We start from the raw sequence: 13,665 nt of genomic DNA on the forward strand, positions 1-13,665 counted from the left end.
AGGGAGAGAGGGAGAAGGGGAACGAGGGACGGACGGACCGACCGACCGCCACCCCCGGCCGCTGCGCCTCGCCCGCCCACATGCACTCACGCACAGGAACAACGACGAGCGGCGTTTACCTTGTTCATCCCATTCCCCATGGCTTAAGCGACCCGCACGCCAGCGCCGCGGGAGGAGCCGTGGGCTGCCAGCTAGCGAGCTGCTGCCGGCGGCGGGTCAGCGTGCATGGGACAGTGCTTGCCCGTGCGGGGGGAGGGGGCGACTTGGGGACGAGCTAATTGCTAATTAAGGACAGCCGCGGCTTGCCGTTGTCGGGAAGGGTGAGGCGCATCTCCCCCCGCCCTGGCCGGGGCTCTCTCCGGGCTGGAGGCGGGTTTCCGCTCCGCCACCCCCGGGAGCGGCGAGCCGCGGGGCCGCGCCACCAGGAACTGCCTCCCGCCGCCGCCACCGCCCCCCACGTGCGGTTAAAGCCCCGGCCGCGGGACGCCTCTGGGGCTTGTAGTCCGCCCCGCCGCCTCGCCCCGCCCGCCTCCCGCCCGGCAGAACTACAGCTCCCGGCGGCCCCCGCGCCGCCGACCTGCCCCACCTGTAGCGGCCGGCGGCACCCGGCGCGGCCCGGCCTCGCCCTGTTCCTGAGGGGATGAGTAAGCGCGGACGGCGGGATCGGGACTGTCGTCGGGATTGGGACCGGAATCGGGATCGGGATCGTCTCCCGCGGACACCGCCCCGCGGAGCTGCCCGCTGCCGGTGCGCCCGGGGAGGGCAGGTCTGCGGGCACAGGTGCTGCTTTGCCGGCCTCTGCGCCACCGGTGCCGCTTTGGTTCCGGCCTCGTACCGGGCCGTGGCGGGCGCAGTGGCTCGCCTGGCGGCGGGCACCGAGCCTTGGGGCGCAGCCTCCCGGCTGCCAGTCCCATTCCTCTCCGACGTGCCGGTGGCCAGGTGCGGCGCCGAGGAGAGGCGCTTGGCCGCAGGCGTGAGGCCCGGGCTGCATGAGGAGCAGGGCCCCGCACAGCCACCTGTGCCCACAGCGGGCTGGCAAGTACCCGAAGGCCATTCGTGTCCTTCACGGAGATGAACAGAGAGGAGGAAGCAAACCGTTTGAATCAAACATTGCAGAATCTGACTGGCTGAGGTGGGAAGGGGCCTCCGGAGGCCATCTGCTCCAACCCCCCTCCTCAGGCAGGGAAAGGTGCTCACTGCAGAGTCTTGGCAGGCATGGCACCAAAGCCACGCTCCGTCCTTCCAAAGCCATGCTTTTGTTCCCTAATGCACAGTTAAACGTGACATGCTACAGCCATATCCCGCTAGTCACAGGGATGCATTTTGGGAAGTGCGGTGGTTGGGGATTGATGGTTAGTGAAAGAAATGTAATACGAAGAGTTAACATAATAGGCAGTGCGGGTAAGGACTTAGGGGATACACACAGTTTAAATACACAGGGACAGGACATTACTATATAAGATCTCTCCCATTAACCAGCCCAATGACACCCCCCAAAAAAGTTAAATTTGAGCCTTAGTGGCTCAAATGCGAAACAAAGACAAGATGCTGTTCTGTAGCCACCTTCAGGATCCCTAAGCATTTATACGTGCATCAGTGTGAAATGCGTATAATATTCTATAGAAATACTTAAAATATCCTACTGTAGACAACTTTATTCTCAGCAGTTGTTATATAAACCAATACTACGCTGAAATAAAAGCACAAAAACCAACAAAACATAACTACACGGGTATTCGTGTGTCACCTTTGACTCAAAGCTCTGTCATGTCAAGATGTCATTTGTTGGGCATGCTTCAGTAGGACTGGGCAGGGCAGGGGCACCTGCAGCCCGAGGTAGGCAGTGGAAAGGTGAAAGAGGGAGAACAGGGTAAAGCCAAGAGGCAGCACAGACAGGTATCGCATAATTGATGGATGAACTCTGAAATGATGGACAGCTGAGTGATGGAGGGCTGTTACGTAGAGGCAGTGGTTGCCAGTACAAGCAAATTCTAAGGGAATGACTTCACAACCTCCAGTTGCAATCAAATGCTGGCTGTTGCCAAAGAGGTGGTCACACATTCTCCATGCTACCCTCAACAGTACAGCTGTGACCCCTTCCTTAAGCAACCCCCTCTGGCCTGACACCGAACAGCCCGCTGCGCTTGGGGTCAGACCAGCGCACACGGAGACAGGGAGCACAGGACCACCTGCCTCTGCAGTGGCTTGTCATAGGATTGCCACCTCGTCAAAACCCGGTGCTGTTCCCACAGAAGCCAATGACACGCTTGAAAGCCAGCAGAAGTTAAGCCATCGGTTTAACAGGCTAAGAAGCTGGAAAACGCTTGCCTTGAAACAGCCATGTCGCCAACACGGATGCTTAAATTCCAGGGGAAGGGAACGGGCCCAAGAGCAGCGCTGCTGAAGGAGCGCACCCCAGGGCAGCTGAGGCAGGACAGGCTCCCAAGTGGTCTGCGGCCGGCAAGTGGTTTAGCACCAGCTCCTGTGACAGTGATGCACCGAGTGACCGGTGAGGAGGCAGGGTGCTAGCAAGAAGTTTGCCACGTTATCTTATCCTGGGGTTGTAAGAGGAAAGCAAGCAGCATGGACTGCTGAGGCTAGGCCATTTTCGCTCCATCTGAATTGGGTGGCCCTGGGAGCACTGCTGAGCTACATCTCAACTCAAGTTAGGGGAGGCTTGTTGTGAGCCAGGCCCTGCTGCTTTCTGCATACTTGGGTCTCCCCCATGGAACCATGCCAGCAGGGCAGTTGGAAGCCAATACCTGCTTCATCCTGGATTGTTTGGGATCAGGACCTTGGCTTCACCACATGACACACAGGAACACCAGGGAGACGCTGCTTTTGCTTTTGAACCATTCCTGAACCTCCTACTCCCTGAGGCTTGACAGAGTTTGGGGTGTGTATCATGTCATCAGTGGCCACAAAAACATCAGAGCGTTCTCTCTGTAAGGCCAGGAAGGATAGCCATACCACTTAATGTACTGCACTTCTCCAGTCCCTTCCCCCTCAATACTGCTGAAAAGCATAGCAATGAGCTTTATCACAGATATTGGCTTTAATATTTCATTGGCAAAGCTCTCCAGAATGTAATGTACTTTATTCTCATGCCGTGAAAAATATGACTGAGGTCCAAAAGGATATGAATCACAGCTTGCCATAATAACTACTAAACACATTCTGCCCCCAAAATGAAAGAATTCCTTGTCAGCAATTCTGGCAAGTAGTTTCTTTTTGTGAGACAAAAGGATAAACAATAAATAATATCCCTGATAATTGCAGGGATCTGTGTTGTGCTAAGAAGTCCATGGTAACTGGAAGGCCTTGCAATCAATATGCTGGAAGTCTGGGCTGATCAATTCAGTTCCCCATAACTTGGTTTTTCCATCTGTAAAATGCAAATAACAATAATTCTGATCTTTGCAAAGTGCCCTGAAAAGTGCTGTGCCTGGGCAATTCACGTGAAATTGTTACATTAATTTAGACAATACAGATGGAATACAAGTATGTATATAACTTGGTCACCTGATATTTTTTTTTGAATGGGAGGTGTCACGCATTCCCATTCTTCTGAATGGGAAGTGTGATTCTCTGTTTTATTTTCAAGTTTTGTGACTCCCTTCAGGATGCCTACTTCAGCCTGCAGTGCTTTCCCTTATTAGAATTTTACTGCATGCATGCAGCTTTTCACAGTGAAAGAGTAAAAATTAGTGGGAGAGTGTAACATACCAAGATTAAAAAGCAGTGGGAGGAAATCCACTTCTCTCTTGAACATTTACTGTGATGTATAGTATCTCCTTTTCCTCCCCACAGGGGTAAAGGGGGAATCCTGATGCTGTTGCCAGATCTGTCTCTCCTGCCAGTTATTCCAAAAACTGATTGGTTTAGTTCATCTGTTGTTTAATAAACTACCACATAATGTATTTGTGGGGGCAGGTGTTCAGCAACCCTAAATCATCATAAAGCGTTTATTTATTGTCACTTCTCAAGATTGTATTCCTTGTGCTTAGTATCTGCACTGGTTTTAACATTTTGAAAGTCCATTTTAAAAAGCAAGCTATGCTGAGATGACTGGACTGAATAAATGAACTCCAAACATAAGAGCAAAAAACTCTTGCTGAATCTCACAGCCTTCAGTATCCCTGAAAAGAGAGATCACTTTAGCACAGCTTGTAATCCTACAAATCCAGGGATTTTTCTATTTCTTTGTGATATGAGGATGATAAATTGAGTAATCCCCACTTCTTCACTTTGCATACAAATGTATTTGGCAATGCCAAGTCTTCCGCAGCAGCGATTGTCTTCTAGGCAATTGCCTGAAAACTAACAAACAAGCAGACTGATACCGAAACTGAACTTTCTTAAAAAAAATTAGACAAAACTTCTGCTTTGACAATACATTGAGCTTACTATGTTAAAAATAAGTAAGTAAATACTCTCTATTTCTTATCTTTTGATCTCGGTTTCTGTAAACCCTGAGCTCACATTCAGCCATAGGCAGAAAGCATGTTGGCTATCCATGATCTGTCAGGAACTGATAAGACCTGGGCTGGGTTCCCCTGAAGCGGCGTCACAACTTAGTTCTCAGAGGTGGCAAGAAGCGAGATAAAAAGGGTGATTGGTCAGAAATAGCCAGTGGAATGGTTTTCCTCTGAAACAGGGTGATTTGACAGAAAGGAACTGTTTCACCAGAAATAAATAATGAAACCTTAAAATTCATAAGTAGCACCGGGCTTGTTTTCTAACTGCGCTGAGAGGGAGGTCAATGGAAAGGAAAGAGCTTGGATGACTTATTACCCTTTCTTTTAGTGTTTCTACTTGATAATAAACATTGCTAAAGCATTTCAAAGCCTGTTTTCTGGGCAGAAGAGATAGCACCCTGATTTACCACCATGTATCCACAGAGCAGAATTCATTAATTTGATAAATTCACTATCGTAAGGCCAAATTTGGTTTTTATTATGTCACTGTGAATGTGCAGTAACTTCATCAAAATAACTTCATCAAAATCAATGATGTTGCAGCAAGCTTTCGAACCTGAAACTGAAGGGAGTTACCACTGTGGTTTACTTCAGCAAAAATTAGCTTTCAAGGAGCTGCTCTCAACAGGCAGAATAGCTGGAAGACCATGATCCCCTTTTGCCTCACACTCCTCTTGCTTCCTAATCCATTAACAGATAATATCAACAGAATATGGAGCACATCAGAATGGAAGGGCAGAGCCAGCAGATGAGGCCAAAGTGGCACAAAGGAGGGCACTTTGCAGAAGGCAGGTGACCAAAAAAAGGAACTGACAATTCAGAGAGGAGGAACAATGCTAGAGAATGGCTGAGAAAAGCGTGCAGGATAACTTAGAGGTAGGTTAGCTGCCATGGCAACCATGTACCAAATTACTGCACTTCTGTGTCTCTAAACCTGCCAGCAGCTACTTTTGTTTGTATGTACTTCAGGCTTTGAAAAAAAAAAATGAATCCACCTTAAAACTTATGATGGATTGCAAATGAAGTGCATATACTGCGATTGCTGTGTAGTGCTTGGTTTGAACATTTAGAAAATAGAGATAGAAAAAATAATAGGCCTTGAAAATTCTGATTTCACTAAGTGGTTAAATAATACATAATTTCTTTAACATTTATAGCAGTCAGTTCTAACCCTTAATTTATACTGCTTTGACTTGCACATATTTACCAGGTCAACCTGACACTTTTACCTCCAATGTGTATTTTAAAAAGAAATTTGTCCTAGCAGCAGCTCTATTTATTTTTCACTGTGAGAAATTGCCATGTTATAAAAAGAGTAAGACAATATCTTTCAATCCAGGATTCTCTAGAAATATGGTAAAATATTAGATCCCTAAAGGATAGAAACAAGGCTATCAAAAAGCATGCTGCAAGGCACGTGTATATTATTAGTTACTAAGAATAGTCCATTGCTGAGTGTGAGTGAAAATATCCAAATGCGTTCCCTTGATAAGCTAGGTATGTATTCATTTGTCTGGGCACATATCAGGTATCCTCAAACAGAAAAAAATCATGTTATAGTAACCTCTTCTTCCAGTTCGTATGTGTGTAATCCTAGGGGAACACAGCCTTCACAACACTTCTCTGCAGGAAGCCAATAGACCATAATATCCATTGGACTTCTCTTATACAGTCCACGAAAACTCTTCAGAGTAGAAAGAGGACAGTTTTGAAGTTCCCATTGAAACTTGGTGAACTTCTTTGAGGAGTTCAGTTGAGAGCCATGAGGCTGTGACTCATCAAAGTCGGCAGGAATCTTTCAACCAGCCACAGAAGCAGCTGTGGTCAGCACCAGGATGTAGTTCCCCATCCCTCCACCATCACATGATACTCAGTGTAGACTGCGATATTCAGTCATCATAGCCTGTCTCCAGCCAAACCACTGGGCAGAGATCTTTATTTTGGTGACATTTCCCCTATAACTTCTGTTTAATGGGATATCTCTTCCTGTGTTTGGAAAATGGAAACCAGTTAAAGCTACAGTTCCCTATTTTGTTTTCTCTAAGATAGTAGCCCTTAAATGCCGCTTATGAAAAACACAATCCAAATACTTAAATTTCTAATATATTCTCTACGTTCTCCAAGAACATTCAGTTGCTCTTGAGAGTACTCTTGAGAATGTAGAGAATATATTAGAAATTTAGTGCAAATCTGTTTATTAGTGCAAGTCTGCTGAGCAAAGTATCAGCGGCTGACAAACTATTCCACTGTTGTGGCCCAGTTAAGTACAGATTACCATCTGATGTTGATGTGTAAACCTGTACTCCACTGCACATGGTGTAAATTCAGGGTCATTAAACTAACGACATTTTCAAACATTATAATATCCCATATACCTTGCCCAGCACAACAGGCACAGTCATCAGTAAAGTTATGTCACTGAAGACAAGAATTACTAGTCTGGGATGGGTCCTGTTTGCTTTCAGGTTGACAGCTCATTGATCCTCTTTTCAAGATCCAGTGTCTTTTTCCAAGGGATGAACTACTGGAACTGCTGATACTGTCTTCCTTGTATACACTCGGTTAACTAAGCTGACGTCTGTCTCTTTCTGCACCTACTGGACACCTTGCAGTTGCAGAACGTATTGCTCTCATCTGTCTCCGAGCTCTTCATGTGTTTCTGTGAAGTTTTGTTGTATTTTGGAGTCTCGGTCATCCCCAATGCTACAGCACCAGCAGCACCCAACAAGTTTCTAACCTGTCAAGGGCTAATTCAGGGTCTCCTTGTGGTCTCTTCTGAGGCTTTTTCGTTTGTTCTGATCCTTTTGTCCTCTGTCTGAGCCTTGATTACATGCAAGACTTGAGACACTGGTTCTCAGGTTGTATACTTCTCTATAGTTTCAGTTTCCTTTGTGACTCCAGGTTAGATCTACGTTCTTGAACATTTCATTTTACATGAGGATATAAAAGCAACTGTTCTAGGTCATAGCAAAGATCCACATAGCTCCACATCTTCTCTCAACAGTGGCAAGTAGTGGACACCTATAAGAAACGGTGAGTACACAGGGTTCCTTCCCCTTTTATATCTTTCAGTTTTTGGCAATGAGCAGGTCAGGTTTGTGAGCCAAGGGCACACCCAATCCCTGGTCTGAAAGTTAAACTGGTGTTTTTATGTTAACATTTACAGTGACTCCAAGATCTCTTTCTTGAGTGACAACTGTGCATTCAGAACTGTTTGCATTTATTAGGGCTGTATTTTTCCCATATGCACTGTTTCGTATTTATCAGCATGGTATTTTCTCTGCCATTTTACTACCAAGTGAGTTGATAATGTGAGATCTCTGTGCTACTTTCTCAGGCAGCTTTTGTTTTTAACTATGGGAAACAACTTTGTATCATCAGCCACCTTGGCTATCCACCATCTCTTCCAGCCCATTCGTGAATGGGTTGGACAATGCAGGACCTGGCACGGTCTCCTTCCCCTGCCTTCCTCTTGCAACTTCCTTTAATTGTGAAAAATGATCAGTAGGTCCCACCTTTGCTTTTCATCCTCTAACCAGTTACTAATCCACAAAAGGACCTTCCTTAAAACTAAGGCTTTTTAACGAGTCTTCTGGGGTTTGAGGAATCCTGTGAAAAGGTTTCTGAAAAATACCATCACACAAATGCTGGGAGAAATTGGAATGGGGAGAAGGGTGTGGAGCAAGGAGATGTATTTGTCTCTGAGACCAGAAAGTTTTTAGTCTTCCTTATGTCTAAGCTTCCCCTTAACCTGAGAAAATTGTGTAGTCCGCCAGAGCACTACTTGTGAAAAAGCAGTATATTTCCACTGAATTCCTTCTGGCGGTGCTGATGGCACAGGCCGAATGTTTCTGCTTATCAGTAGCCTTAATAAGTTTTGTTTCATTAACTCACGTCTTTCAGCCTGGTTCTGTAAGCAAAAATACTTTTGTCTCTTCATTGTGAACAACTGCACTTTGTTCAGAAAGAGTCAGACCCACCTGGAGGGAATGCAATAGTCAAACTCTAGTTAGACTTGAGTAGGATTAATGCAAATTTACACTGAAGTCCACGAAGGCACAGTAAGGGTTTGTATTTTTACTGCCTTACAGGAACAGCTTATGCTGCCAGTGAAGTCAATGGAGCTTTGTCATTGATTTCAGTAGGAACAGGAACACCATTTGTCATAAAAGATTCACTTGACCTAATCCTTTTGTAAATAAAGAAATAATACATTTCAGGAAATTTCACAGTGTCTTCTTTCATTTGATGCTTATTTCACCTACTTTGATGGTTACTTTATTTGTCGTCTGGCAGAAAATGAAACTCGTTTAATACTCTTTTATATCCGAGTAGAGCTACAATGCATGTAGATGGGCTTGTATTTAGGAATGGTGCCAACACTGAGTAATTTTAATATATTATATAGTTGATAATATCTGACCAAATATTCTAGAATAAGTCACTATAGAAATGAAGGTAGGTTTCCTGTGTGGCTTACAATATCATACTAAAATACAAAAGAAACCTGACAAGGTTTCAGTTATGAAATAATAGATACTGAGCCATTTTCAGATTTGCTCCATATTGCCAAAGTGTTTAGGCAGGTGTGTTTCACAAAGTTTGTGAAACAAAAGCTCAGCTGAAAGCAAATCAACATTAGGAAGCAAAACTAGTGCTGAGTGATAGTGCTTAAAAACTGAGAAACAAGAGTGGTTTTAAACAGCAACTGAAAAGATGCTTTGATGGTTTTTTAAGCACTCCCTTATACTCTAAAAACATGTTACAGTTTTCTGCAATTATGTGCAAGACGTTGCATCTTATATTAGTGTTACTTCTGTAGTCTGGATTATACCCGTCAAACATTAACTTTTTTCTTGTAATATGAGCATGTCAACAGTTTTTAAAGATTAGGAAAACATGTTCATGAACCTAACTGCTAAAAACCATTATTTTTTTTCCCAGAGCATTATCTTATGTATACAAATGGGGAAAAATGGCAACGAACCTAAAAGCCTCAGTATCTTCACACGACCAGCAATTATCCTGTCAGTTTGTAGGAACAGGCAAACCCCTTTGCAGGGAACACAAGGGTAGGCCAAATATTGTTTACTGAATTTGAGTGATATCTGTAATCAATATCTTGACTCGACCTCAGCTGAGAACGTACTCTGCCTTTGCACGGTGAGCTGAAGGCCTTCCACCACCACACAGAACAAGTGGCCTTCCTCTGAAACACAACAAGGCTCAGCAGTAGCACAGGCACAAGTATTTGGGTCAAAGACTGCTATCAGAGGCAAAGGTGGACGACGTGACCTGAGGGGAAATTAAGAAAATCTTAAGAATTCTAGCTGATTTTACCTAAGTCCCTAGAAGCTTGAATTCATTTGAATTCACTAGAGGCAAATCACTTCAAGCCTTTTGACAGCAGGGCTCGTATTGTGTAGCTCTCTGACATGACTTAGGAAGATAAGACACGAACAATGGAGAGTTATTAACATGAATAATTTTCCATGCAGATTGGAAGCACCACAGAACAATAGGATGGCTGTGGCTTAATGGCACCAGGTTGTCTGCAGGGCTGAACATAAAATTTCACAGTAGGAATGAAATAACAAAGACAAAGGCAAAGACTAGAGCAAAACTGCTTTCAAAAGAGAGCTGGGGCAGCTGGACCACAAGATCCCTTTTCCTTGGAAGTGCTTGCAGAGATTCAGCGCCCAGAAAATATGCCTGAAAAGCCAGAGCTAAAAGCAACTGCAGATTTGCTAGACCTGAAGAACTTCATGAACCCAACGCATGAATCTAAACACCTTCACCAGATTCATCTGCATTCCACATCTTGGGGCCAGCAGGATTACAACAGATGCATTTGCAAATCTATAGCATCTATATTAATCAAATATGTTGGCCTCTTCAATACAGGAAACAGAGAAGCAACATAAAGAGATGAGCAAATTAACATTTCCACATGTTGCTTTGTGCACTGTCTTTTCTGAAGGAAGAGTCTTCAGTAGAGAGGAGGCAAGAAGGAGGAGGGCTAGTGGAATTTGTAGGTACTGGGATACACGTCCCCTGGGGCAGGTAGCTGCTGCTGTGACTTCCCCAAGATATATTTCGCTGTGCGTGTTGCTACAACCCACAGCTGAGCAGCGGGTCTGCCAATCCCAAGAAGCTCAAGGGAAAAAATGGTTCACACAGCAAAGAAAGAGATAGCATCATTTCCACTGGCTCTTTTTTCCTGTCCTTGCTGAAGCCTCCTCCACTTATACATAACTGACACCCACAGGAGTGATCATACATAAGAAAAGTATTTCCATTTGATGTTTTGGTGGACAATCTAGGTAGCAGCAGGATGCTCTCTGAAACACACAGACCCCTTTTGGTTTATTCACTCCAGTAGTGGGGATTATTTTAAAACACAAGTGACAGGAAATAATGTTTTCTGCAGCTCGTCAGGAAACAGAAGGGGGCAAAGCACTGTCTCTCGAGGAACAGGAGCTATGACATCCTGTCCACGCTGCACATTCAGTGCCTCTCCACCCCTAAAAGAAATTTGAAATAGACCTACCATAAAAGGGGTTGATTTTGCTGAGTCAAATCAAACTACCTGTCTGTCTTTGTCTTCAAAAACTCCCAATGTTGTTTATGTTCTACAGGAAACCAAAAGGTGACAGTCAGCCAGCTCCGGTCCAGCAAGTGCAACATTCACTGAAATCAATACAGCTGTATCCCCTGGCCCTGCGTCTGAAAGTTTTCTGACAAATTGCTAACATAGAAGAGTTCACTTGAGTATTTCTGATACTGAGGGAGGGAAGGAGGAAGGGAAGAAGGGAGGCAGGAAGAGAGGAAGGGAGGAAGGAAGAGAGGGAGGAAGGAAGGAAGGAAGGAAGGGAGGGAGGGAGGGAGGGAGGGAGGGAGGGAGGGAGGAAGGAAGGAAGGAAGGAAGGAAGGAAGGAAGGAAGGAAGGAAGGAAGGAAGGAAGGAAGGAAGGAAGGAAGGAAGGAAAGATGGATGTATTTTGATCTCTGTGCTGTTAGTCTGGCAGCTTCAATGCATACTTGATTTTCTACTGAAAACTTTGATGCTAAATCTTAAAATCAAGAAGCTGGTTTCGTCTGCCCATAAGGCAAATCTAGAATAAGGAAGAAAATATAAATTTGTTTTCTTTATTATGTTGCAGTGATGAATCATTACTCAATCCAACAACCAAAGCACAGTTTTTCTGCATATGTGGAAGCAAGATTACCCTGTTTCTCCAGTCCTTATTTATCCAGCTCCCCTTTTTATCCTTCCCTTTAATCTTTGTCCTTCATTCATCTTACCATTCCTTCCAGTCCCCTTCTTGCTCCCAAATCACAGTTACAAGCCTTACTATCTTTCATTCTCTAAAGACCAAAATGCAGAAAATAAAGCATGAAGGGTAAATGGGTCAAACAAGTTACAGCTGACTGCTTGCTTCCCTTTTTATGAAAGTCTGCCTTTTACCTTCATGTCTGCCCTCCAAGGATCTGGGCTTCAGCCACTGAGAATGAAAGCAACCATGCAGAGGAGTTTGATTTTGGACCTTTTTTCCAGATGAGTGGCTGAATTTTTCTGGCTAAACTGGTTTCCAGTATAAAAGTTAAGTTGGGCTTTCAAGTAAACCAAAATATGTACTTTCTAAACCATCTTATGGGAAGAAATGGAACGGAGAGAGATGAAAATGACTACTGTTAAAACTTTAATGCTTTTACGACCAAATTCATCATTTTCCATGGAAATAATATATTATTTAAAATTAATCAAAATCTTCTATGGGGAAAACACATCTCAAGTCAGTAAGCCTTCCTTCGAAACTGCCTCTTCATCTGGAAGCTTTGGAGCTTGACAGTAATTCACAGGTACATATATGATTCTGTGATTACCTACATGAATGTGGCACATGCTGCTGTGTAAGATACACTCAGAAGACTCCATCCTGGACAAGAGGTGGCTGACAAAAGATGTGTGTAGAGATCTATTAAAGTAGGTGCCATAGGGAAGGTGAATAGGTAATGGCTGTCCCTAGACTCTTCTCCAGTACAAGAGGTAAGGGACATCAGATAAAATCTGCACAGAGCAGGCTGGAACAGAGGAAGTTGTCCTTTATGCATTGAGATAAACTGTGGAAATCCTTGTTGCAAAACTTTGTGGGTACAAAGGTTCTATATGGGCTCAATAAGCAACTGGAAAAATCCATAAAGGATCACTAAAACAGAAAGCTTTTGGCAATGGAAATCCATGAACTACACATTACTGAAGGCCAGAAGAAGATTCTGGAAAAGTTTCACTATACCCTTACCTTAATTCCCCCCTAGGCATCTGCTCTCAGCCACCATTGGAAAAGGGTTAAAACGACATTCCATCTGACCTGTCTGACCAGGCATAACTGTTCCTTTGTTCTTTAACTTTGACTCAGAATAAGGATCTTTTATATACAGCAGTATCTACTGCTTGTTGAGCTCACCAAAGGTGTCATTCAGCTTTACGAATTCAGCCAGACTTAACATCTCAAGGGCAATTCTACTCTGTAAAATGCTTCCATTAATGGGGTTTCATGTTTGTCATCTTCAGTATTTCCCATCATAAATGCCCTTATTTTCATGTATAACATGATAGCATAAATCCAGCCTCATCTCTAGAGCTCATGATGGCTTTTTTCCTTCTTGAAATTTTCCCCCAGATTATATCATGTCCCTTAATATTTTCTACGCAAACTCACTGGCTTTCAGAGTGACTGGAATATAACGTGGAAGAAAGGAAATGCTCCTGTATACGTTGAGTCAGTCTGTGGAAGTCCTTGCTACAAAAGACTGACCTTTTTCACACAGAACTGAATCAAATATCGCCTCCTTTAGTTGGTCATGACTACAAGCTGGGTAGAGATCAAATTAGGGGAAAACCCCTTCTCTGGTCACCAATGCAAGTGATGATGTCAGCTGTTCCTACAGAAAGTGGAATTCTTCCACGGTGACTTCAGAACAGAGTCACATTTAAACTGGCCTTTGGCTCTTCTTGGCTTTCCACACAGATCTATTTTAGTGAGCCTTCAGTGACCCTATGTTAGTTTGGTGGCTGACCGGAGAGAAGGTTGCTATTTCAGCAAAAATGCAGAAGAAATGGTGACATTATGTGGACAACAGCAAAGTCAGAAGCACTACATTTCTTGGAAATGAAAGACAGGACT

The 13,665-nt window shown here is 44.3% G+C and overlaps 1 protein-coding gene across 1 annotated transcript in view; it reads right to left on the bottom strand.

Moving 5' to 3' along the window:
* DUSP22 (dual specificity phosphatase 22) overlaps positions 1-443 on the bottom strand; it is a 44,859-nt gene extending 44,416 nt beyond the window's left edge. Inside the window, exon 1 of the mRNA XM_074146415.1 lies at positions 120-443. Coding sequence (XP_074002516.1) covers positions 120-140 — 21 coding nt within the window. The 5' untranslated portion in view covers positions 141-443. The remainder of the gene's footprint in view (positions 1-119) is intronic.
* Between the last annotated feature and the right edge of the window lie 13,222 nt (positions 444-13,665).

This window comes from Numenius arquata, chromosome 4 (genome assembly GCF_964106895.1).
Source record: "Numenius arquata chromosome 4, bNumArq3.hap1.1, whole genome shotgun sequence".
In the NCBI taxonomy this organism is placed as follows: domain Eukaryota; kingdom Metazoa; phylum Chordata; class Aves; order Charadriiformes; family Scolopacidae; genus Numenius; species Numenius arquata.